General features: G+C 42.7%; 2 protein-coding genes across 5 annotated transcripts in view; both read left to right on the top strand.

Moving 5' to 3' along the window:
* LOC133447791 (uncharacterized) overlaps positions 1–25,134 on the top strand; it is a 779,477-nt gene that overhangs the window by 70,219 nt on the left and 684,124 nt on the right. The window lies entirely within an intron of this gene.
* The window catches only part of LOC133447550 (large neutral amino acids transporter small subunit 3-like), a 33,364-nt gene that overhangs the window by 5,028 nt on the left and 3,202 nt on the right, over positions 1–25,134 (top strand). For 2 of the 4 annotated variants that reach the window (XM_061726276.1, XM_061726261.1), the window contains exons 2-14: positions 1,600–1,758; positions 3,863–4,046; positions 5,659–5,714; positions 8,658–8,734; positions 15,177–15,269; positions 15,357–15,490; positions 16,141–16,253; positions 19,663–19,809; positions 20,040–20,075; positions 20,178–20,310; positions 21,301–21,430; positions 21,554–21,627; positions 23,946–24,069. In XM_061726276.1, the coding sequence (XP_061582260.1) occupies positions 1,605–1,758; positions 3,863–4,046; positions 5,659–5,714; positions 8,658–8,734; positions 15,177–15,269; positions 15,357–15,490; positions 16,141–16,253; positions 19,663–19,809; positions 20,040–20,075; positions 20,178–20,310; positions 21,301–21,430; positions 21,554–21,627; positions 23,946–24,069 (1,455 nt within the window). In that variant the 5' untranslated portion in view covers positions 1,600–1,604. Of the gene's footprint in view, positions 1–1,596; positions 1,759–3,862; positions 4,047–5,658; positions 5,715–8,657; positions 8,735–15,176; positions 15,270–15,356; positions 15,491–16,140; positions 16,254–19,662; positions 19,810–20,039; positions 20,076–20,177; positions 20,311–21,300; positions 21,431–21,553; positions 21,628–23,945; positions 24,070–25,134 lie in introns of all 4 variants that reach the window. The other 2 variants (XM_061726268.1, XM_061726254.1) reach the window with 1 other exon arrangement.

The following is a 25,134-nucleotide window of genomic DNA, read 5'->3' as shown; positions in this document are numbered from 1 at the left end:
CATTTTAAAGGTGCAGCAGTTTGAGGTAGTGAGTACAAAGTGTACTTGCGTATAAAACCCAAAACAGCTTAGCTCCGCAATATTTGCAAAACCTGATAGTACCCTATGTTCCTAACGGAGCTCTCCATTCTAATAGTTAACACTTTAATGACTTTGTTTTGGAAGTACAGATCGTTTTTCTGCCAGTTTGTGGATAAAAATACGCCTCACCCTCACTGCACTGTGTGCAGTGTGTTCCCAAGTGTTCCTATTACTGATACAAAGTAAAAAAAAAGAATCCAATGATATAAATGTTGATACAAGGCAAGTAAAAACTATCCTTTTTCCATTGATGTGAACGAGAGCGACGGCTGTTTGTAGAACTGGATGTTCTGGATGTAGCAACGGAGAATGTTTCTGATCGGTCCAGTCAGGGACCAATCAGAACTTAAACTTAAACTTTATTTATTTATATAGCACCATATCATACATTTAAGAATTGCAACACATGGTGCTTTACATGCAGAATAAAATGACAATCAGAAAACACAATTTAAAACATCCCATACGACCCCACCCCCCGATCCCCCACGCATACACACACCCTCACTCACGCTCATACACATGTGCACACACTCACACACACACACTCACACACACACACAGTAAGTGGACTGATGACATGGCTTAGCACTAACGATCCAGGTGAGGAAAACACTACCTATGGGTGGCCGTCCACACCGAGAGGTATCACCGACCACGACCACAGGTCAGAAGGCTGAGAAAGGGTCAATTATAAATATAAGCATCATTTTTAAGGTGCCTTGCCAGGTCGTCACGGCAGCCGCCTTCCGTTGGTGATGCCCTGAAGGCTTTTCTTGTAGTGACCGGTTGGCTAATAATCACTGGACTCAAGTCTGAATTCATGGGTAACCATTGGTCCACTAACCACCTAACTAAAAGCAATTAACCGATGGTAATCTTTGCCTGTACGGCCTTCAGGCTATTTCCGGTCTCTCAAGCGGTCTGATTGGTTGAAGGAGGGACTTTCTCATGGAGGACTGGCTTTAAAAAAAAATATAGAACAACTTGTCCAACCTGGTTGTTCTACGAGTTGTTCTAGGTAATACATAACTGATGATACATAACCAAATGATAGGAGGGGCCCAGGGAGGAGCAAACCTCAGGCCCTGACTGTATAAAAGGTGGAAACTTTCAGTGAAAAATTCACAATTAGCCCGGGGCTACTTCTCCTGTTGGTGAAATTGTAACTCTCCAATAAACCATCAGTGGACTGTGAACCAGCTGACTCTGTCTCATCATTGATTCTTCGTGACTTCTCTTCATCTCATTGATATACAGGTAGGCATTAGACTTATTTGGAGTATTTGGAATAATAGGACAAGTCACAACAAAAAACTGCTTTTTTGGGTTGAGTTGGGGTGTCTGGACCATTAGAGAATGTTCACAGCATCCTCAGGGTCATTCTCCATCTGCAATACTCCAGTTTTGCAGCATTTGTCTGAATGTGAGCAGAGAGTAAAGTCATCATACTGCATATTACAATAAAAACATTTAATGCTGTTTGGATGACGACTGTCCTCTCTGTGTCCCCAGCAGCCGTCATGGCTCCCAGCTTGGCCCAGGCCTACAGGAGGAGGTGGTATATGGCTGTCACCACCATTTTTGAGAACTTGTTCTTCTCTGCTGTTCTGCTGGGCTGGGGCTCGCTGCTCATCATGCTGAAGAAAGAGGGATTCTACTCTCACCTCTGCACCGGTGAGCCTGCTGGGTCTGGGAATTGTGTTCGATATAAAGTTAGAAAATGAGAGTGAGAGTTTTTGTTTGTCTCTGCGCTGCTGAAAAGTCAGCTGGAGCCGTGAGCAGCTAGAGACAGAGCTCCTGGTAGATCTGGTCGTTCCTTATCACCCGTCTAGATCCCTTTTTAATTCTCTCCTCAGCACCAGGTTTATGAACATTTCCTCAGAGTTGGATCACCAAACAGACTTTTGCGCTGTCATTGCTGGTAGAATAAAATGAAGAAGCCGTCAGAGTCGCTCTTTCTCTGATGTCACATCCTGACTCAGACGTCTGACTCCAACCCCCCGACCAATCGGTGGCCTGTAGTGTGATGATGTCAGATAGAGCCGACTCAGCAGCTTATGGCACTTTTGCACTAGGACTTACTCGGCTCGGCGCGGCTTTACACGGCTCCACACGTGTGTTTTCGCATTGCCAGGGGAGAAGTGGGGGGGTTGGGGTGAAGCTGCTGTGACGTACTCGATTGCGCCACTGCTTTGTTCATGTCGGCGCTGATCAGAAATCAGCTGAGAGTAAAACAGCCCGTCTACATCTCTTTTTTAATTCTCTCGTCAGTCACCAGGTTTATGAACATCTGCACCTCAGAGTTGGATCACCAAACAGACGTTTTGCGCTTTATAATAAAATCGCCGCGAGCCACGAGTCGCTCTCGCTCTGACTCCCGCTTCCTGATTCAAACGTCTTACGGCCCCGCCCCCCGACCAATCAGTGGCACGGAGGGTGGTGACGTCAGAAATAGTCCCGGCTCAGCCCGCAAAGAACCTCGCCAGAATGGTTACAGAAATAGTATCGGCTTGGAGCGGCTCTACCCATCTAAGCCCCGAGTGCAAAAGCGCAAGCTGGGGCCGTGGCGGGTAGAACCGAGGAAGTGAGACTAGTGCAAAAGCGCCATTAGAACCTCAGAGTAGTTACAGAAAAGTATTTACTCGGCAGATTAGCCCCCTAGTGGGAAGAACCATATGTGTGATCGGGATGACGTGAAATAGCTCTGAGCTCTGTCTGCTTGTAGCATGTCCATCTGTCCATCACCGCAGTCACAGCTGTCTGTTCTTCAGATACAGACAGCAAAAGCCAAAGTCTATAAATGAGACGAAAATCACCTGTGGCAGCAAAGTTTGATTTGTTCTGGTTCCAGTAATCTGAGCCTCAAGGATTCAGTAAAGGGTGCACAAAGTAGATGATGACCAAAGTACGGAAGAGTATTAGGGCCAGGCAGGAGAAAAATACAAATATTTTAGAGGATTTTTTTTTCATTATGCACTTTGAGAAAAAAGTCGAAATGTCGAGAAAAAAGTCGAAATGTCAAGATTAATTTTGAAGCACAATTTCGAGAAAAAAGAAAAAAGTTGAAATGTTGAGAAAAAAAGGCAAAATTTCGAATTTATTCTTGAAATTGTATTTCAACATTCATTTCGACATTTCAACTTTTTCTCGAAGTGCACAATAAAAAAATATTTTTTCTCCTGCATGGCCCTAATACTCTCCGTACCAAAGGAACCCCTTGAAGATTTTTCTTTGTTTTTTTTTTTTCCTTTTCAAATTATCTTGACCAAATACAGGTTTACAGGACTGTCTCAGAAAATTAGAATATTATGATAAAGTCCTTTATTTTCTGTAATGAAAAAATGTCATACATTCTGGATTCATTACAAATCAACTGAAATATTGCAAGCCTTTTATTATTTTAATATTGCTGATCATGGTTTACAGCTTAAGAAAACTCAAATATCCTATCTCAAAAAATTAGAATATTCTGGGAATCTTAATCTAAAACTGTAAACCATAATCAGCAATATTAAAATAATAAAAGGCTTGCAATATTTCAGTTGATTTGTAATGAATCCAGAATGACTTTTTTTTTTAATTGCATTACAGAAAATAAAGAACTTTATCACAATATTCTAATTTTCTGAGACAGTCCTGTATATTTGGATCCTCAAGACTAAAAGGGACAAAGCTAGTGCGACGAAAGCCTGGAATTTAACAAAAGGGATGGATATTAATAAATGAAACGAAGCTTTCTTTATGTATTTACTTCCTCTGTCCTTTTGATCGGATGTAGAAAACGAGACAGTTTCCAGCAACGAGACGGCGGTGGAGAGCCGAGGCTGGAGGAGCTGTGTGGAGCAGGAGGAGATGCTGAATCTGGGCTTCACCATCGGCTCCTTCCTCCTGAGCGCAGCCACGTTTCCTCTGGGGATTCTGATGGACAGATATGGGCCGCGGCCACTCAGGCTTATTGGCAGGTATGACGTATCACCCGTCTACATGTCAGGCCGGTTTACTGCCGGGCCTCGCTGTTGACGCGTTTCCAGGTGTATAAATAGCAGCACATCATGGGGGGCTGTAAATGTAACACTGGTCTTTTAACATCTTAAGTTTTCCTGAACTGCAGGGTTCAAAGGGCTGAAACCAGCAGTTAGAATACGTTTTAAATCTATTCAAGGGTTTTGTTTGTCACAGTTTTGGTGCGTTGGGGCTCATTGTTCAACTACAGCACAAATCTGTCACAGCGTGATGGGGTTGTCTGGTCTTGGCTCTTTTTTGTCTTGTTTTATTTTGGAAAGTAATTCTCTCAGTTTCAGGTCACTTGCCTTTCCTCATGTGTCACCGGTCTGATTGTCTTCCCTGATTCCTGATTGTGTTTACCTGCTCCTCATTACTCTCATGTGTTCACCTGCTCCTCATCACCCTCATGTGTTCACCTGCTCCTCATCACCCTCATGTGTTCACCTGCTCCTCATCCCCCTCATGTGTTCACCTGCTCCTCATCACCCTCATGTGTTCACCTGCTCCTCATCACTCTCATGTGTTCACCTGCTCCTCATCCCCCTCATGTGTTCACCTGCTCCTCATCCCCCTCATGTGTTCACCTGCTCCTCATCACCCTCATGTGTTCACCTGCTCCTCATCACCCTCATGTGTTCATATAGGACACAGGACGCAGATGCAGGGTATCAGACTCTAGTAATTCAAGTTTAATTCCAAGGCAGAGAAAAAAAAGCAGGCTATGAAATAGTATTTATGATCTGCTTCTTCATGAAGAAGCAGATTTAATCAATACCAAAAAATAAAATCACTCCAATAAGGGAGGAAACGACTACATGGAACATAAACAGATCTCTCTAGCTTTAGAGGAAAAAAAAAAAAAAGGAAAAAAAAAAATAGAAACAAAAAAAAACCTCTCCTAAAACTGGAGGTACTATGATATAAAAAAGTACATAAAAGTCACTCCACACGAGGAAACAAAACGCTATGCAAACTAGAAAATTCAACTAAGATATAAAACTTACAACAAAAAATCTCTCACTTGGAGGAAAACAATAAGAACTGTGATCCAAAACTGTGAAGAACAGCTGTACGCACATGAACCAAGACCAACACACTGGCACAAGACCAGGGGAGACGCAGACTATTTGAACACATGAGGGTCATGAGGAGCAGGTGAAAACAATTGGGAATCAGGGAAGACAATCAGACCAGAGACACATGAGGAAAAGCAAGTGACCTGAAACGAGAGGAGAGTTACTTCTTTCAAAATAAAACAGGAAATGACAAGACAAAAAAGACCCAAGACAAGACAACCCCACCACGGTGTGACAAAATCTTTTTCCACTAACTGGAGTCCTTTAACTGGGATGCCGAATCTTAAACACCAACTTTATGTATAGTGATTATTGCCCATTTTGAATTGCCTTACTGAACTGCATTAGTTTCATCTAGCCTCATGCTTAGTGAACATGAAATCACATGTAAAAATTAAGAAATATTACCAGTTACAAAATGCCGACAATTACAGAATTGTTGTCTTTCTAGTTGCAGCTGAGCTTCATTGATCCTGTGCGTTGTGTGTTTCAGCTCATGCTTTGCAGCCTCCTGTGCAATGATTGCTGGAGCTGCATACGACCCTGAAGGTAAGAACACACAACGCTCATACAGCTGCCCCTCAAAAAATGCACCTATAATTATCTATACATTTGTGGTTGTAAATCATTTTAACTAATCAGCTGTATGAAAATTCTTCCTTCATGTAGGATGTGGAATCTGGATGTAAAATCTAATAATTGAGACCCAAACCACTGGTTGTAGCAGCTGTACGTTTATTTCTGCTAGAGTTGGATGTTTCATTCCATGTTTCATATGGCAGCGGTGGAACTTTAGGAGACAGCCAGTTCTGATCTCTACGGAAGAGGATTAGGGCCAGGCAGAAGAAAAATACGAATAATATTTTAGAGGAGGAAGATTTTTTTGTCATTATGCACTTCGAAAAAAAAGTTGAAATGTCGAGAAAAAAGTTGAAACTTTGAGAAAAAAGTAAAAATGTCGAGATTAATGTTGAAGTACAATTTCGAGAAAAAAGTTGAAATGTTGAGAAAAAAGGCGAAATTTCGAGAATATAGTCAACCTTCTGAGACTATAACAAACAGCGCATGTGTCTGTCCTTACAAATTGCCTCGTAGGCCTATAGATGAACTGGTGATACAGAAACAAAGAAATTCAGTCTAAATTCTGTCAGTCGCTCTCCTAACTGGATTTGATGGGCCAGAGGAGACATTTACACTTCATTCACGAAATTGTATTTTAACTTTATTCTCGAAATTTCAACTTTATTCACGAAATTTTGACTTTTTCTTGAAATTGTATTTCAACATTAATCTCGACATTTTGACTTTTTTCTCGACATTTTCAACTTTTTTCTCCAAGTGCACAATAAAAAAAAATCTTCCCCTCTCAAATATTTGTTCTCCTGCATGGCCCTAATACTCTTCCGTAGATCTGGATTCATTTTTCAAAGCCAGAGTTGCCTCTTACATTCAACCGCTCTTGTTTTCTTACACACATTACCACAGGTGTCATTCTCAACTTGTACATTTTGCAGTATCTTACAATTATCATTCACCGTTTACACACCCGGGACCCGGGACTGAAATAATCTTTCAGCGTCTTGAAAACAGCCCTTAGTTCTTTAGTTTGTCAGGGCTGTTGGTTGAAATGCGCCCTGGCCAGGGTTGTTTTCAGACACCTGGAGTTCTCTTCAGGCTTTGGATGCTGCCATTGAAATGCAATTTAAAAATGTTCCACTTCAGTCACTGCAACCCACAAATATTGACAGGCAACAGAAAGCATCCCTGCAGTCTGCTGCCCTCTGATCGTTCACATGAGGTGAGCGTCTGCTGCTTCTCTGTAGACGACGCTGCAGCGTTTCTTCATTGGACTTTAACTCAGAGAGAAAACAAAGACATCCAACACGTTTGTGAGAGGAAGGTGCTGTCTTAAAGAGCCTCTTTGTGCTGTTCATGGTCAAAACTAGGATTCTGGTTAAGGGGTCATACAACCTCACGACAAAAACTGACAAGCTGATGGTGTTTTCTAATAAAGTCTAATAAAGACATGTTTTTTTTAAACAAAGATTTTCCACATAATACACAACAATACAAAAACCCCATTTTGCAGCACAACGCAAAAACACACAACCAGAAACAAGACAAGGGCAAGGACAAACACATTAACAAAATAAAAACAAGCTCGTAACAGAAATCATAATAATACAGAAGAGTATTAGGGCCATGCAGGAGAAAAAATATTTGAGAGGGATTTTTTTTTATTGTGCACTTTGAGAAAAAAGTCGAAATTTCGTGTATAAAGTCAGAATTTCAAGAATGAAGTTGAACATTTCAACTTTTTTCTCGAAATTGTACTTCAACATTAATCTCGACATTTCAACTTTTTTCTCAACATTTTGACTTTTTTCTCGAAATTGTATTTCAACATTAATCTCAACATTTCGACTTTTTTTCTCGACATTTCGACTTTTTTCTCAAAGTGCATAATGAAAAAAAAATCTTCCTCCTCTAAAATATTATTTTTATTTTTCTCCTGCCTGGCCCTAATACTCTTCCATAATAATAACAATAACACACTAAATAAAATAAAATAAAAATAAGAGGCATAATTAAAATGTAAGTATTTATATAAAGTATAAATTATCTCCACGATGCTTCTTCAGATCACCTCACCGTATATACATGCTTACTCTGCCTCATCAATATCACCATTTTTAAGGAAAGCTAAGAACTTTCCCCATATGTCATCAAATTCAAAGGGCTTTTTCTTGACACAGTGAGTTTTTCCAGAGTCAGCCATGACGTTAAATGTCTCAGCCAGAGCTCTAACGTTGGACCCTTAACACTTTTCCAGCACAAGGCTATTGATCGTCCAGCTTGTAGTAAGAAAAGGTCAGCCTTTTTTTTTCCTTATTGGACAAAGCACAATTATCCGAGTAGCCACTCAAAACACACAATTTAGGGCTTAGAGGAAGCGCGGCGGAAATAATTTGTGAGATATATTGCGTCACCATCCTCCAAAACGTTTGGATTTCTTTACATTCCCATAGACAGTGATATAAAGTACCTTGATAATCATTGCATTTACAGCAGAGGTCAGGGATATTAGGATCAAATCTATGTCATTTTACAGGAGTGATGTATAATCTCATTATCCAGTTGTACTGTATTAAGCCCAGTCGAGTGTTAATGGTCTGAGATTGCGCCTTCGAGCATATGATGCCCCATTCATCTATTGAGATTTCCTCATTTAAGTCTTGTATCCAGTCCTCTCTTTTCCTTTCCGTGATGTCTTAATGGTTTTCCCGCAAGATTTTATACAGCTGGGACACCAGTCCCTTATTGAAACAGTTCTGTTTGGAAAAGGTTTCCAGTCTAGAAGTTTGGTTATCCCTTTATGTATCCAGCCTTTAAATCCTTGGAAGTATTCGAAGGTGGAAGTGTTCGTTGCCCCACGCTGGAGATAAACATTCAGCACAAGAGCTGATGCTGTTTCTCCTTTTATTCCATCAGTGCTGTCCTTCCTCATCTTCTTTGCTGTCTCCTTCAACGGCTTCGGAGGAATCTGCCTGACCTTCACCTCCCTCACAGTGAGAGCTTACTCACGCACGCACGCACGCACGCACGCACGCACGCACGCACGCACGCACGCACGCACGCACGCACGCACGCACGCACGCACGCACGCACGCACGCACGCACGCACGCACGCACAGACACACACACACACACACACACACACACACACACACTCACTGCATTTTCAGTACTACTCCAAAAAACGTGTACGTCTACTTGGTCTTTGTTTTCCTTGCAGACCGTTAGAACCAGGATATTTCACGTTTCTCCTCGTCCATCTCCATCATCCTTTCTGTTGAGGACGTGTCCCTCTCCCAGCACTTCCTATGAATGCGTTCAGTTTTCCGCGTGTGGGGGGAAAGATCAGGGTCCAGTTTAATCCCAGCAACACAGCTATGCCTTTGAAATGTGAGCTGAAGGCAGTTTTGCATTGTCTTGCTGAAAAATAGTAATAGAGGGTTTGCATTGACGTCATTTCCCCACTGGACTCCCCCCCCCCCCCCCCCCCCCCTTTACTGAGTGGCAAAACATCAGCAACTAGTGGAGAAGACAAGATAACAGCTGATTATGGGTTTAAATTAGCGTCAGTTGGACTTGACAGTGACCCGTACAGTTACCCCAAGAACCAGTGGTCCATGGACATTAATATTTGGTACAGTTACCAAGAACCAGTGGTCCATGGACATTAATATTTGGCCACAAATCCAGTTTCCTGATATTTATATGTACTTAATTTATACGCCGGGGAAATACACGAAGCAAAGCTTGAAGGCATACAAAAGTCTTGACGCTTGGTCCGACTTCAAGGCAGGATTTGTTGTAGAAATTAAAGTGATGAGAACACCAAACTTTATGATTTGACCGTTTAACGTTAGCTACCCAAAAATCCAACATTACCTGATACAAAATGGGAACCGCAAATCCACGTTTCGGTGCCTGGAATCCAGTTGTTTCTGTGAATTGCAGTGATCCATTTGTCTCTCTTAAGCTTATTTTTCACCAGTCTGTAAAATGATAACTCTGATTTCTTGCTAAATCTATGAGTACAGTCGATCGCACAACAGCTCTTTCCCATTTTAGATGTTTTCCAGTTGCTCAAACTGAAAGTTTGGGCGAAACCTGCTGTGAAGTCGCATCTGTGACATCATGTGCATTCCCTCTATACTATATAATGTATAGTAGTTCTATATTTGTAGTATTGAGATGATATCATATATATATATATCACTTTAAAATCTTAATGTACTTCTCTGCATTAACGTTGCCATCTCCGGACAGTAAAGGATTGTTGTCAAGGACACTGCTAGAAACCAAACCTTCATAGTCTGTCGTAGGACCTGTTGCTGATAACGTTCTGGTCCTCTTCATCTTCATCTTCATCTTCATCTTCATGCCTGCTCTCTGCTTCTTCCCAAAGGAAGTCTAGAAAACGGGTCCATCTCACGAACCATCCCAGATGCCTCAGAGTCCAGATTAGTAGATGATGTCTGGGCATAGTTACCATCTGGGGGGTCAGGGGTCACAGGTGTTGACTTACACACTGAACTGACTGACTCTATGGGTGCTTTCACACCTGTCCCGTTTGGAGCAGTTGTTCCCAAACAGGGAGCGTTTCCCCCTAAAGATCGGTTGGTTTGGTACATGTGAACACAGCAATCACGCTTGGGTGCGGGACTAAACAAGCGAGCCTAGATCTCCTAGGAGAGGTGGTCTCGGCTCGCTTCCATTCCAGACCTGGAGCGGTTCGTTTGCAGTGAGAACAGAATCCACACAGCAACCGATACAACTCCATTCATTGTGTATGTGCGACCGCGGCGCAGGGAGAAGAGTCGGCGCAGCCTCCACCACCTTCTCTCCTATTGGACACAACTTTCTCTCTTCTCCCTTCTCTCCTATTGGACGTGCCAAGATGTCGTCACAGCGCAGCACGGTGAAATTAAAAAATGTTCAATTCGGGCAGGCAGGCGCGGCGCAAACGCCGAGCTCGGTGGCAGAGCGGTAGCACATACACAATGAATGGGAAAGCCGGCGGCGGTCTGCGCTTTGCGTCCTATGTGAAAGGGGTTATAACCATAGTTGTTTTTCCCCTGGGTACGGAAGAGGAAACTCCTTCCGCGTTCATTTCTGACCAATGAGAGAACAGTTGGTAGGCGCATGGCATTTGTTAACAGCTTTGAACAGCCCCTGAATCGGAACAAAACAAAGGTCTGAAAGCACCCTAAATCTAAAACGATTCTTCAGAAGACTTCAGAAGCATATCCCTCCCATTCGTTCCCATTTTTTTTTTTTACAACATTTCAGTTCTTTCCTCATGAATTATGTAACAACAAAAAGATGCTGTTTGGTTCTCAGGGATGAGAGGTTTTTTATGGATTCACCAGCTACCATAATCTTGTAAAAGAACAGGCAACATTTTCTCTGTCACTCTCTTACTGGCACGGAGCAGCCGTACCATCATCTGGTTTCTGGAAGGTTTTCCAGGCCTAAAATTATATTATAGTACATGATTCATTAAAGGGATGTTAGATGGATGGAAGGAAATCGGGTTGAGGAGAAAAAGGAATTAAATATCTTGGGTATATGCAGTCTGCAAGAAATAGAAGTCTAAGTACACCAAAGAAAAGCCTTTTTGTACACTTTCTTTATTACACCAGATTTTCATTATCTTGGACTGAAAAAAACAAAAAAATAATAGAAATAACGTTTACAGTCAAAACTCTGATCCAGTATTCATTATTTCTCATTCATTACATCAACTATTAGTAAAATGTGCATTATTATAACCGTCACTGATTAAACCAAAGAGCTCTCAGGAAACAGACCGACCACCGTGCTGCTGCAGCTTGATCTGTAGTGATGCAGATGTCTGGAAACCACGGTTACGGGTCCCACGTAGGATGCTGGAGTCAGACATGAATCAGCACAGTCGATGTGCAGGAGCTAACATCCCAAACAAGCATGCTCTCAAAAGTGCTGAGTTATCACTCCATAAAGCTGGACCTAACGTATGACGCAGAAGTGGAAAACATCATTCAATTCAATTCAATTTTATTTATATAGCGTCTATTACAACAGAAGTTGTCTCTAGGATCTTTCCAGAGACCCAGAACATAAACCCCCGAGCAATTATTACATAAACAATGGCAGGTAAAAACTCCCCTAGTGGGAGAAAAACCTTAAGCCAAACAGTGGCAAGAAAAACTCCCCTTTAGGAGGGAAGAAACCTGGACCAGGACCTGGATCATAAGGGGGGTAGAAACCTGGACCAGGACCTGGATCATAAGGGGGTAGAAACCTGGACCAGGACCTGGATCCTAAGGGGGTAGAAACCTGGACCAGGACCTGGGGCCTCATCTATAAAGCTTGCTTCCGCACAAAAAGGGCCTGAAAGATGCGCAAGCACCTTGTACGCAAAGGCTGGGATCTAAAAAGAAAAAACTAACCGAAAAATCTGCGTATCTCTACGGCAACCCTGACCCTCCCGTAGGAACTTCCTTAAGACATGGGGAAGTGGCGACGCAGGCTGTGAGGTGGTGAAATGAAGCCAGATTCATGTCATACTGTTAATGTCATCACATATCACAACATATATCAGACTTATAATAAAATAGCACTGATAATGTCCCTCTCTGTTTGAACCTCAGCGTCAGTCAGGACTCTGGTGCTGCTGCAGCCGCGGTGCAGGACACACCGGGAACCTCCTCTTCACCCACCGCTTTAGGACAGAACAAATGAGGGCCTCCGTAGAGCGTTTAGGGGCTCTACGGAGCCCCAAAGGGACACAGATTTTTTTTCATATATATAATGAGTTTTACGCGCGCGTGAAACCTTTACACGCGGGCGTACGCCTAAATTATGGTTCCGCGTTAAAACGACGCAGAGCCTACGCCGTAGGGTATGCGGCGACGCGCAACTACGCCGTAGGCTCTGCGTTGGTGTGACGCGGAACCATAAATCAGCCCTGAGCAGCTCTGAGGGGAGGAGGAGGAGCGGGGCTGCCAGGCTGTTCTCGCATCGCTTTCGTACAGGGTGTTAGTTTTTAAACTGTAAAAAGTGGGGGGGACAAAAACATGATTTTGAAAAGACGGGGGGACATGTCCCCCCTGTTGCGCCGGGGCACTCACAGCGTTTAGTGCAGCAACGGCGTGCTGCCACTCACTCGCTTTATTTTGTACTATTTATATACTTTTTCTACTTTTACTGTGACCACCAAATAATGTGGTTTTCCTGACCTCATCCTCAACATTTCGATCTCAGATCTCAGTGAAAGTCAGTGGCACGGTGGCTCGACACGTCTCATTCATTCTGACGCCAAACAGGCTGCAGGAAGCCACTGCGCATGCTCAGCAGGCTCATTCATATGCAAATACTACTTTGCATTACCCTTTTAAGGTAAAAAGTGGGCGTGTAGAGGGCGGGATATGAGGCAGATTCAGCTGCACAACCTTCCAGCTGGACTGTGATTTATAAAGCGAACATTGCGTGCAGATGTGCGTGCACACGGTTTTATAGATCCAGATTTTTTTTTTGCACCCGCCATTTTCGGCTTTTGGGTGTACGTGCACTTTTAGTATGAATCCTACACACTCTTTTATAAATGACGCCCCTGGATCATAAGGGGGTAGAAACCTGGACCAGGACCTGGATCATAAGGGGGGGTAGAAACCTGGACCAGGACCTGGATCATAAGGGGGGTAGAAACCTGGACCAGGACCTGGATCATAAGGGGGTAGAAACCTGGACCAGGACCTGGATCATAAGGGGGTAGAATCCTGGACCAGGACCTGGATCATAAGGGGGATCCTTCTGCTGGAGACCAGACTGGGCAGAGCAGGAAAAGAGAGAACAGACAGAGGACAACATAAGAACATAAGAGGACTGAGATACATGTGAATTTGCCTCTCCCATCCATCTCACGCATTTTAAGATATTGCAAGATCAGCAAACTATTAGAGACCACTGAACTTATTTTTACCAAATATATAAGAAACAGCCTTCAAAACTAATTACACTTCAGGCTAAGGCTGGGCTAATCTCGACATTTCGACTTTTTTCTCGACATTTCGACTTTTTTCTTGAAGTGCATAATGAAAATAAAATCTAAATTATTATTTTTATTATGCCTGGCCCTAATATTCTTCTGTATCCAGTACTCGAGTTGTAAAAACAATCAGGGGGGATGGTGGATTTTATCATATGGTAACAGATAATTTGTGCTGATTACAAATAATATAATATATTACAAATAATAGCAGTACGTCCACTCACACGTGGCTCAGGCCGCCGTGGAAAAGCATTCAGAAGACATGTGGAAGGTTTCAGTCACAGACAAAGTCAACAGTCGTCTGTCGCTGTCACATGAACAAAGAGCTGGAAGTGAGCTCTGGCTGGAGGGTGAGGTGGGTGAGGGTGAGGGTGAGGTGAGCAGCGTGCTACGTGCCCGGTGTGACTGGCAGCTTTACAGCTATGTCTATAGTTAGAGTGAAAATCTGCTGACGCACAAACCCACCGTAAACATCCTCACCGCTACCCCTATAAGGACGTTGCAATTCCTTTCATCCACCGTGGACGGCATCCGTCCCCCCTGGGGGGGGGGGTGAACCTTACATGACCCCAGTGGCAGCTCCTCCTAGACCTACACTTTACTGACTCCACAAACATCTGTATCAGGAACAATCCCTGCTCTCAGACCTGAACCCTCACTGACTACGTTTACGTGCAGTCAACATTCAGGTTATTGCTAATATTCCGGTTACTGAGACATTCGGAATATTCCGTTTACATGGTAATAAATCATTAGGGATATCTGGATCAAACCAGTGACGCACTGAGAACGTGATGATGCAATTACCGTCATTTCCTCTTCTTCTTCCTGTATCCAAATTCAAAACAAATGCTGCTTCGCGCAACTTTTCTCTCACCTTCTTGTAAATCTGACTATCCCGGTACTTTCTACCGTCTACAAATGCAGAAATGTTCATATCATTCATTACATTTATGAAGTGATTAGTCTCCTACAATGGATTGTGTCTAAAGTGACTTGAGTTTAAAGTGACTTGAGCAAAAAATGCATATTACAATAATGAAATACCAGAGATGGTAATATAACGCATGGGTGCAACGTTTGCGTGTGTGTGTGTGTGTGTGTATGCGTGCGTGCGTGCGTGCGTGCGTGCGTGCGTGCGTGCGTGCGTGCGTGCGTGCGTGCGTCACAGCGCCCCCTGCTGGTTGCAGGTTAAATGACGTCACGCTGCATCACTCGTCTGCATTGTTGACATGTTTGTATTCCCTAAACTGATTGTCTCAAAATGCCATAAAAGTAAAAGACTCATGTATTTATTCTTTTCTTTGTCTTTTTTTCACATGTTCACATATTCATTTTGGATAATAGAAATGTTGTTCTTTCTTTTTCTTTTTGCCTTCCTTTCCCGGTTCTGTCTGTTTGTTCTGCAGCTGTCTAACATGTTTGGGAACATCCGAACCACCGTCCTGTCCGTGATGTTCGGCTCCTACGCTTCTTCAGCCGTCACCTTTCCTGGGGTCAAGGTGCTTTCTCCCTCTCTCTTCTCATCACTTTGGTTTCTTCCATTCATCCCCATCCTCATTCTGTGTCTTTCTCCTCATCCTCCGTAGCTGATTTATGATCTGGGGGTGTCGTTCCGGGTCATTATGTGGGTGTGGACCGGTATGGCCTGCTTGGTCTTCCTAAATTGCTACGTAAACTGGCCGGGTGTGTGCTTCCCTCCACCTGAAGAGATCAGCTTCACGTCAGTCCAAATATTATACATTTTTTATTTTTTTTTTAAGACTAAAGATTTATCTGAATAACCTCTAAAACAACCTCCCTGAGAAACGGCCATCACGCGAACACAAGGGAAAAACCCTTGGCTTTAAAACCTAAACTCATATTTATCCTTGTCAAACGTGAGGATTACGTAGCCATCCATCCAGTTCCTTTTATATCTTTAATGTTTGAAACAAGGACACCAATAATCCAGAGGACACAAACCTGGGATGGAAATGACAAATGCTTGGAAATACTGGACAATCTGTACATTCATGGGAGAATAAATGAGATGTATTGGACTCAGCTGCAACATGTCATTAAGCGATACACCCCTCACTGTTACAAAGCGTCATCTGCTGCAGAGTCAGAAGAGCTTAGAGTGAAAACTAATTTACTAACTGGGTGTAAATATTCATCGTTATCAGAGTACAAGTGAGCTTTGATATTCAGGCAGCGCATGATTTCCTGAGCATTCTGACCCGTTTTCCCTGTAAAACACCTCCAGCCCTTTTGTTAGCAAATAGCCCGTAGTTCCTGTAGTTTCTTCCTTTCATATTATGTCCACATTAGAGATATTTTAAAGATTGTATCATGAATTGAATCCAATTCTTCTTCTTGTTCTTTCAACAGTAAAAAAGGGAGGTTGAATGAGGGTGTGAGTGAGGACAGGACGGCCATGGAGGACATGACGGGGGGCAAGCAGCCAGAACCCCAGCAGGGAGAACCCCAGGGCACAGACACAGGTACAGTTGGGTTTCATTCCAAGGCAAAGGCACGTTTATCTGTATAGCACAATTCAACACAAGGTCATTCAAAGTGCTTTACATCAACATTAAAAGCGGCAAGACATAATTTAACAGTAAATAACAAATAAAATGAAATAAAATGATAAGAAAAGAAGTAAAATAATACATAAAAAGTGCAGGTTGTTAAAAAGTAAGGGCAGTAGAGTACAGCAGGTACATCTCATTCTTACAATGGCAAGAATTATGTTTCTATACGGTCAAAACGTACAAAGACCGGGTCAAATACAGTATTACGAAAGTAATCTATGCCGATTCGGCAGACGAGACGAGCTGCAGGAGTTTCATAGCTGTTTTATGGATTTGAGACCATCATTTGAGGGTTTGGAGCTGAATGATCAACAGTGGGCCAGCACGGTGGCTTGGTGGTTAGCACTGTTGCCTCACAGCAAGAAGGTTCCTGGTGCGACCCACAGTCCAAAAACATGTGTACTAGGATAATTGATGATTCTAAGGCCCAGTACCAATACACCCCCTACTCCTACTTTTCAGCCCTACCCCTAAATTTTGCGTGTTCCCGTGAGGGTAGTGGTGTCCCAATTCCTCTTTTCACCAAGGGGGAGTGGCTTAAACGAGGGTTAGTGAGTATGAATCTGTCCCTATGGAGCAAGGGTTTTCCGATGCACCCTAGCTGATCTAGGGCCAGAAAAATTTCCCAGAATTTCCCGTCGTCATTTGCGGACTGAATCAAAAAAAAAAACATGGTGGACATTTCTTATTTTTTAGTGAATAAAATCAATATTTTGAGTTAGTTTCTGCATAAAAATGCGTTTTGATTGCATTTCTAGCGAGAAATATATATTTTACTTTCATAATATTCACTCAGTGAATGTACATAAACACTAGTTTGCCCGTTGAGGCAAAGTCTTTTTCAGACCTCGCCAGAATAAAGGCTGATTTATGGTTCCGCGTTACACCAACGCAGAGCCTACGGCGTAGGTTACGTGGCGACGCGCGCCGTACGCCGTACCCTACGCCGTAGGCTCTGCGGCGATTTAACACGGAACCATAAATCAGCTCCCGAGCCGGCAGGCGGTTTTGATCTGTGGCAAATTTCTTAACAGGTGTAGCTACAACTGTTAGATTTAATCTATTAAACCAACATTTATCTTCCTAAATGATTTATTTCATCCAGCGGTAATTCTACACAGAGCTGCAGGTTTCTCCCTGGGACGACGGCGCAGGTTGACCCGGCCGTGAGCTGCTGCTGCTCCGGACCGGCGGCTCTTCTCCCAAAACATCGGATCAAATTTCTTAACAGGCGTTATTTGGATAATCTGAGCCCAGGTTGGGGATCTTAACGGTTACTTTTACGCCTGAAAAAATATTAAAACTTAATAAAGTGGCATATTAACAGTGCTACAGCTGAAATTAAAACAGCTTTTGGCTCTCAGCTTCCTGATATGGTGTGACGTATGTGCAAACGTAACTACGCAGTCGCTTACGTACCCGAACGTAAACCACACAGTGACGTAGCAAGCAAAATTTAGTGGTGGTGCTGAAAAGTAGGGGTAGTGGGAGTATTGGGACACGGCCCTGGGAAGATTTCAAATGCCCTAAAATGTGTGGCTTCTTTTTCAGGGGTAGTGGTAGAAAGTAGGGGGTGTATTGGGATTGGCCCTAAATGGCCCGTAGGTGTGAGTGTGAGTGTGTCTGGTTGTGTGTATATATGTGGCCCTGCGATAGACTGGATACCTGTCCAGGGTGTATCTCCTGTCTCTCACCTGTAATTAGCCGGGATAGGCTCCAGCAGACCCCCGTGACCCTGCAAAGGATAAAGCGGGTATAGAAATGCGGGTATGGATGGATGAATGGATGGATGATCAACAGTGGAGATGTTTGGTCCCAGCAGCTGTGTAGTTGTGAGATGAAGAGAAGGGGAACTGTGAGAGAACTTGCCAGCTGAACGGGGCTGACACGGCAGATACGACATTAGCGTTCACTGGAAAAAACCCTTAAACATTGTTCAGCCACAGTTCAAGTAGTGAAAGGTTATTTTTCCCCTTTTTCAGCGTGCCACTGTGAACTATAATGACAAAATAACGTCTCCTCGTCTGTCAGTAACCCGGCCTTGCTGTGGTCAGTGTGAGCAGAGACTGATTCATTCCGGTTCAGCTACGAGGCCTTTCGCTCCGTCGTAACGCTTCTTAGTTATATTTAGGCGTGTTTGGCCGCACTGAAAAATAAATGATGGTCCCACTTAGCGCAGACCCAGATGGGTTGGTAAGTGCAAAATGTTTTAGTTAGAAGCTGATAAAGTGTGCTCTAATTTGAAGTGGATTGACCATAGTCCAGGCAGCCGAACATCTACGCTTTCTTCACCTCAATGTGCTCCCTCAGTTCAGTCTTCCTCTGATGCTCTTTTATTAAACTCCTGATCAAAACAGTTATGGGATCTAGCTGGTATTGATCTGAAATGAAAGCGTGTACAGGGTTCTGACTGGTGTAGAAAGCTGAATATGTCATGTAAATCCTCAAAAATGTGTTATAAACAAAGCAGGTAAATGGACAAATGATGCCTAAACCTCGTAACATCAGAGAAGACATCGCTATAACAACGCTGCTGAATGTGGACGCTCCTTCCATCAAACCTCTGTTTCTATCTAAACCTCTACGCAGCTTCTTCTTTAGTAAACATTTCAGTGGTGTGATCTGAAACTCCTTGAAACGTCTTGTCGCTTTGTAAACTCAGTGAAAAGGGTTGTTGATGGATGAGGCTTTTTATTTATTAAAAATGGTTATTGGTGCAAACTATGATAACTATACATTGTTTGAATTTGTTGATGTTATAAAATGTATGAATATGTATTGTTTTTATTTACAGGACTGTCTCAGAAAATTTGGATATTGTGATAAAGTAATTTATTTTCTGTAATGCAAAAATGTCATACATTCTGGATTCATTACAAATCAACTGAAATATTGCAAGCCTTTTATTATTTTAATATTGCTGATCATGGTTTACAGCTTAAGAAAACTCAAATATCCTATCTCAAAAAATTAGAATATTCTGGGAATCTTAATCTTAAACTGTAAACCATAATCAGCAATATTAAAATAATAAAAGGCTTGCAATATTTCAGTTGATTTGTAATGAATCCAGAATGTATGACATTTTTGTTTTTTTAATTGCATTACAGAAAATAAAGAACTTTATCACAATATTCAAATTTTCTGAGACAGTCCTGTAGCCTATATCTAAATGTTAAACGGAATTACTTTTTTTATGCTTCCTCTTCAGGTTTGCTTTTAATTTTTTGCAGTTTTGCTGTAGCTAATGCGTATCCAAATAAAACGATATAAAGTATATAAGCTGTTGTGAAACAGGTTTTTCTCCGTGTGTCCTCAGCCTCGGTGCCGCTCTGCCGCTCCGTGTGCTCGCCCATCTTCCTGTGGAGCGTCATCACCATGGCGATGGCCCAGCTCAGGCTCATCTTCTTCATGGGCGCTCTGAACAAGATGGTGGAGTTCCTGGTCACCCACGGCGACCCCCACCGTAAGGACAAGTACATGTTTTCTTCATTAAAGAGTGACATTGTTCCAATCAAACAACATGATGTGAAACGGGTTTTCTTGAACCGAAAATGAGGTAAATAAGTTCATAGTGAGGGATGCTGGATTGAAACGGAAGCTGCGATGCCACTGGTGTCATGTGTTATATTCCAACATTTCTTGAGCTTTCCTGTCAAAGCGTGCGCAGTGACCGACAGCTGTTTCCTTCCTCAGCCTCGGAGCAGCTGCAGATGGAGGTACAAGAGAAAGGTAAGACCACGTGTGACTAAAATCCTCTGAGATCACACTCAGGATCAAGTCTTGAACTTTTTACACATCGCTGTACTGATTTCACTCTGCTTGTCTCTCCAGTTGGTTTCTACTCGTCTGTCTTTGGCGCGATACAGCTGCTTTGTCTACTGACGTGTCCTTTAATCGGTTACATCATGGACTGGAGGATGAAAGAATGTGAAGAGGAAAACGCAAATGTGCAAAAGAGCAGAAGGTACAGTACGCTCTTCTTTGTGGGTCTAAAGTTCACAGTTCTGTGTAATGGCCTACAACATACTGGCCCCGGTTACATGATGTTTTTTAATTCGGCAGTCTGAATTAAACTATTTTCCTTCGAGTTTACATGGAAATAGTAATTCCGAATTAAGGTTTAAATGGAAAACGCGTTTGATGGTCTTTCTCCAATTCCTCTCCAGGTCTGGGGGTTGGGAAGGTTCTGATTGGATAGGGGGGGGACCGGAAGTTAAACTACCGGAAGAAGAACAAACTTACTCGATTAGCAACAACATGGAGGACCATGTTATTAGCATCCTGTTTGGATTTGTTTTGATTTTATTTTTGAAGCAGCAGCACGACAACATCATGTTGATCATCATGTCCATGTTATTTCCAGGTCCTCCAAGCTATTTATTAAATAAATGGTCTCTGCTCTTGACCAGCGTTTACTGCGTGCTGCTATGTTGGAACTTTGTTTGGAAAACCAGCCCAGCGCGGAATATAAGCGTCATGGAGACAGATGGGCGAGGGAACGAGCAGAAAGAAAGACCGGAATTAATTTAAAGAGGAATGAGTGAATACATGATCATGGAATTATTCTATTCAGATTTTAAATCGTAATAAACCAGCCACTTACTTCGGAATTAAGTTTAATTCGGAATGGCCATTTTCATTCGGAATTAGGTGTTTACATGGTCATTTTTACTCATTTTAAATCAGATTTAATTTGAATTCTGAATTAAAGAGGAATTAAACTTCCCATGTAAACGCACTGAGTGTATTTTAAGCTGGGTGGTTGAACAGGATGGACTGAGAAAAACGTTGCTCCGGGAGGTCGTGGTGCTACTGGAGGGTTGAGGACGGAGGAGCTTGTGCTCTAGGTTTTGCTGATGTTTTGGTTTCAAATATCAGAAGGGGCGGGATGCATCCAGAGATCCCATACCCTCCCTTTAATCCTTTCTGACCTCTGCCCTTTGTGCCCCCTCAGCCAATCCAGTCCCCCAAAGAGAGACAGAAAGATCCAGAAAATGACCAATGCCATGAGAGTTTTCATCATCACCAATTTTCTCTTGGTGGCCTTTGGAATCATTTCCTTGATCGACAACTTACCCATACAGGTGAGAGCAGTTCTGCACAGGAATGGGTGTTGGTTCTCTGCATGTGGGAGCAGTGAGGCGTCTCACAGGTACCAGATCACCCAGACTGGAGCTGTCTCTGATCCCCCACCTGTTCTTCTACAGGTCATGTCGTTTGTGCTCCACACCATTGTGAGGGGCTTTATCCACGCCTGCTGCGGCGGTCTCTACGCTGCTGTGTGAGTAAATCCACGGATTATTTCAAAGCTGGAAAATGTTGATATACACACAATAAATGTGAAATGAAAATGCACAATGGAAAAGATTTAGCTTGGAATTATGGGTATACTGTACAGTCGTCCCTGGTTTTTCAAAAAGAACCCTTGATAAGTGAAATCCACGAAGTAGCAACCTTTTGTTTTTTTTACAATTATTATACAAGGCTTCAAATTGCAGAGATCAGCCCCGCCCCACCACGACCCGAATGATTGGATTGGAACGAGAGACAATGAAAAATGATTATGGAAAAAAATACAATAAGTTCAGTAGGACAAACAGTGACTGGTGTGTATTTCACTGCTCTTCTGCATCCTGACTCGCTCTGTAGTGTCTTTTTCTCCTAAAGCCGCGGTGCAGGTGTGTTTTTTCCAGAGAAGAACATAGTTATTGATAGTTGTTGTCGCTCTTTTTTCTTCTGGGAAAAAAGATTCTTATAAACCGACATGCCACCATGGATTATATCTAGAACTGTAATGAACGATTCATCAAAGGCTCCCGTTCTTCAGCTGCTGCTGAAGCTCATTGGCCGACTGTTGCTAAGCAACCAACGTTATTGACACAGGAAGTGAAGAAGCGGGGAGACTGTTTAGCCAATCAGAATGCAGAACACGATGCACAATGTAAATCCGTGAAGCAGCGAGACGTTGAAAGGTGAACCGCGTTATAGCCAGGGATTACTGTACACACAATAAATGTGAAATGAAAATGCACAATGTAAAAGATTTAGCTTGGAATTATGGGTATATAAAGTTACCTTTCTAAGATCACTGCTGATGTCTTATCTCGTTGGCATTGTGTTAACACTCACCTAAATGAACAGCAAGCGAGCAAAGCTTCAACCTTTAGAGGGGGCGTGGCCTCGCTGAGGATCAGTTAATCCAGTGTTTCCCAGTCCCGGCTCTCAGGATCACGACCCTGGATGTGTAGATGTTTCCTCCTTCTACGTCCTCTTTAGCAGGGACTTGGAGACACAGAGTTAAGCATTAATCGGCTTCTCCGTTCAGAGTTTCTGACCACAAGCACAGGGACGCTACTAATCCTGCCGATTCAGCAGCTGGAGGGAATTTATTCAGTTGTATAAAAAGCCGACCTGTTGGCTTAGTTTGTGTTACATAAATAAAGAGGGAGTGTAACACGATGTGCAGTACATCTACAGTACAACTGGGATTACCTCATTTGAAGGGCTAAGAAGGTCAATATGAGTTTTACTGTAATGTTTTGATAAGAAGTCTCAGAACTGGTTCCAAATTTCAATAAAAATTGAAAGCAAACACTTTTGAATCCATCAATTCCATTATCAATGGCAGCAGGTGATGGAAGTGCAGGTACCACATACTAGAGCAAGTCATGAGACATAAGATAAGACATTTACAGTGGATATGAACAAGTACAGTATACACACAAATTGCATGTTTAATACATATAAAAGCAGAAAATAAAAACATGAATAAGACCTGTTACAATTTTAATGCAATATTCCAATAAACAGAAAACTCCTGCACACCTTCTTCTCACTGCACTCGTGTTTATTGGGCCAGCGTTTCGGTCATAGACCTTTTTCAAGGCATCCTTGAAAAATCAAGGCTTTGAATTCAGATGGACTTGCATATTCCTTTTTGCAGTGACAATTTGGCCATTGATGTAATTTATGTAGTTCTTACGGAAGAGTATTAAGGCCATGCTGGAGAAAAAAATATTTGAGAGGGGAAGATTTTTTTTTATCATGCACTTGTCGAGAATAATGTTGAAATACAATTTCAAGAATAAATTTGTCATTTCATGAATAAACTCAAAATGTAGCCTTTTTTCTCAACATTTCAACTTTATTCACGAAATTTTGACTTTATTCTTGACAGTGTATTTTAACATTAATCTCGACATTTCGACTTTTTTCTCGAAGTGCTCTAAAGTATTATTTTTCTTTTTTCTCTTGTCTGGCCCTAACACTCTTCCGTAAGTTCTCATTTCTCTCTTTATCATTTAAAACCTGCACTATTGTAATCCCTGCTGGAGCGCGGGTGCCGCTGCAGTGCGGAGCTGACGTGTGGTTGCATCTGAACTGGAGATGCAGCTGGATCTTGCAGAGATGTGACGGTACTGATCTGCTGGTCGCATTCGTTTTGGAATCGGAGGCAGAAAAACGTTACGCGTCTACGCTAAAACCTAACCTAAAAATCAATAATGGCATTTGTATAGATAAAATCATCAATTGCAGTCTCTGGTCCTGACGTGAAAAACTGTAACGACTGGCTCCTTTTTCACTCTTATTCCACACCAGCTATCCCTCCAACCACTTTGGGACACTGACCGGTTTGCAGTCCATGATCAGTGCAGCATTCGCCCTACTCCAGCAACCACTGTTCATTCTGATGGTGGGTCACCTCAACGGGGATCCTTACTGGGTACGAAACACACTCCCATGCATGGAAATGGACTAGAAGTACAGTTTCTCCACTGGCGTTTTTCCACCAGTACCTACTCAGCCCGACTCCACTCGCCTTGCCCTCGTTTCTTTTCAACACCCAGATCAGAAGTAGGAGGTTGGAGAAGCTGCTGTGACGTATTTGATTGTGTATCTAAACCAAGAAGACACCAACACTAAAGATGTAGAACTTGGAGGAGATGATAGATGTGCTGCTGGGTCTGTGGCCTGTGATCAATATCAAGTTAAAAAATGAGAGTGAGAGAAGCTTCAAGCAGCAACTTTTTTTTTTGTTAGTTTGTCTCGGCGCTGCTGAAAAGTCAGCTGGAGCAGTGAGCAGCTATGAAGTGACAGAGTTCCTGGTGGATCTGGTCGTTCCTTATCGCCGTCTAGATTCCTTTTTTATTCTCTCCTCAGCACCAGGTTTATGAACATCTGCACCTCAGAGTTGGATCAGGAAACAGATTTTTGCTGCCGTTGCCTGTTGAATAAAATGAACAAGAAGCCGTCAGAGTCGCTCTTTCTCTGATGTCACATCCTGACTCAGTGTGACTTTAGAATATAAAACAGGTAAAATACAAGAAAATATTGACAATATTGACAGTGGCCAAACAAATTGTAAACACATAACGCTGGTGACATTTCTGTCACATAATGTGACGTTCTGAAGCCTAAATGTCCGTTTCTCTCCGTTTACAAGCAAACGTGAAAACAGAGTTTTTGCAAATCTCCACTTTGGCCGGAGTTTTCAGGAATGATCGTTTTTGGTGACTTTGAGCTTCGTTTTCGTTTAAACGAACGGCCAAAACGCATGAAAACACCACCGTTTTTGCTACGTGTAAACAGGGCCTCAGACGTCTGACTCCAACCCCCCGACCAATCGGTGGCCTGTAGTGTGATGATGTCAGATACAGCCGACTCAGCAGCTTAGAACCTCGACAGAATAGTTACAGGAAAGTATCTACTCGGCACGTTAGACCCCTAATGGAAAAGAACCAAACCGAGTGGAGGAGAGTGGAGTCGGGCTGAGTAGGTGCTAGTGGAA

This window comes from Cololabis saira, chromosome 1 (genome assembly GCF_033807715.1).
Source record: "Cololabis saira isolate AMF1-May2022 chromosome 1, fColSai1.1, whole genome shotgun sequence".
NCBI lineage: Eukaryota > Metazoa > Chordata > Actinopteri > Beloniformes > Belonidae > Cololabis > Cololabis saira.
Note: the sequence above shows the minus strand (reverse complement) of the source record. Positions and strands in the feature narration are given on the sequence as shown.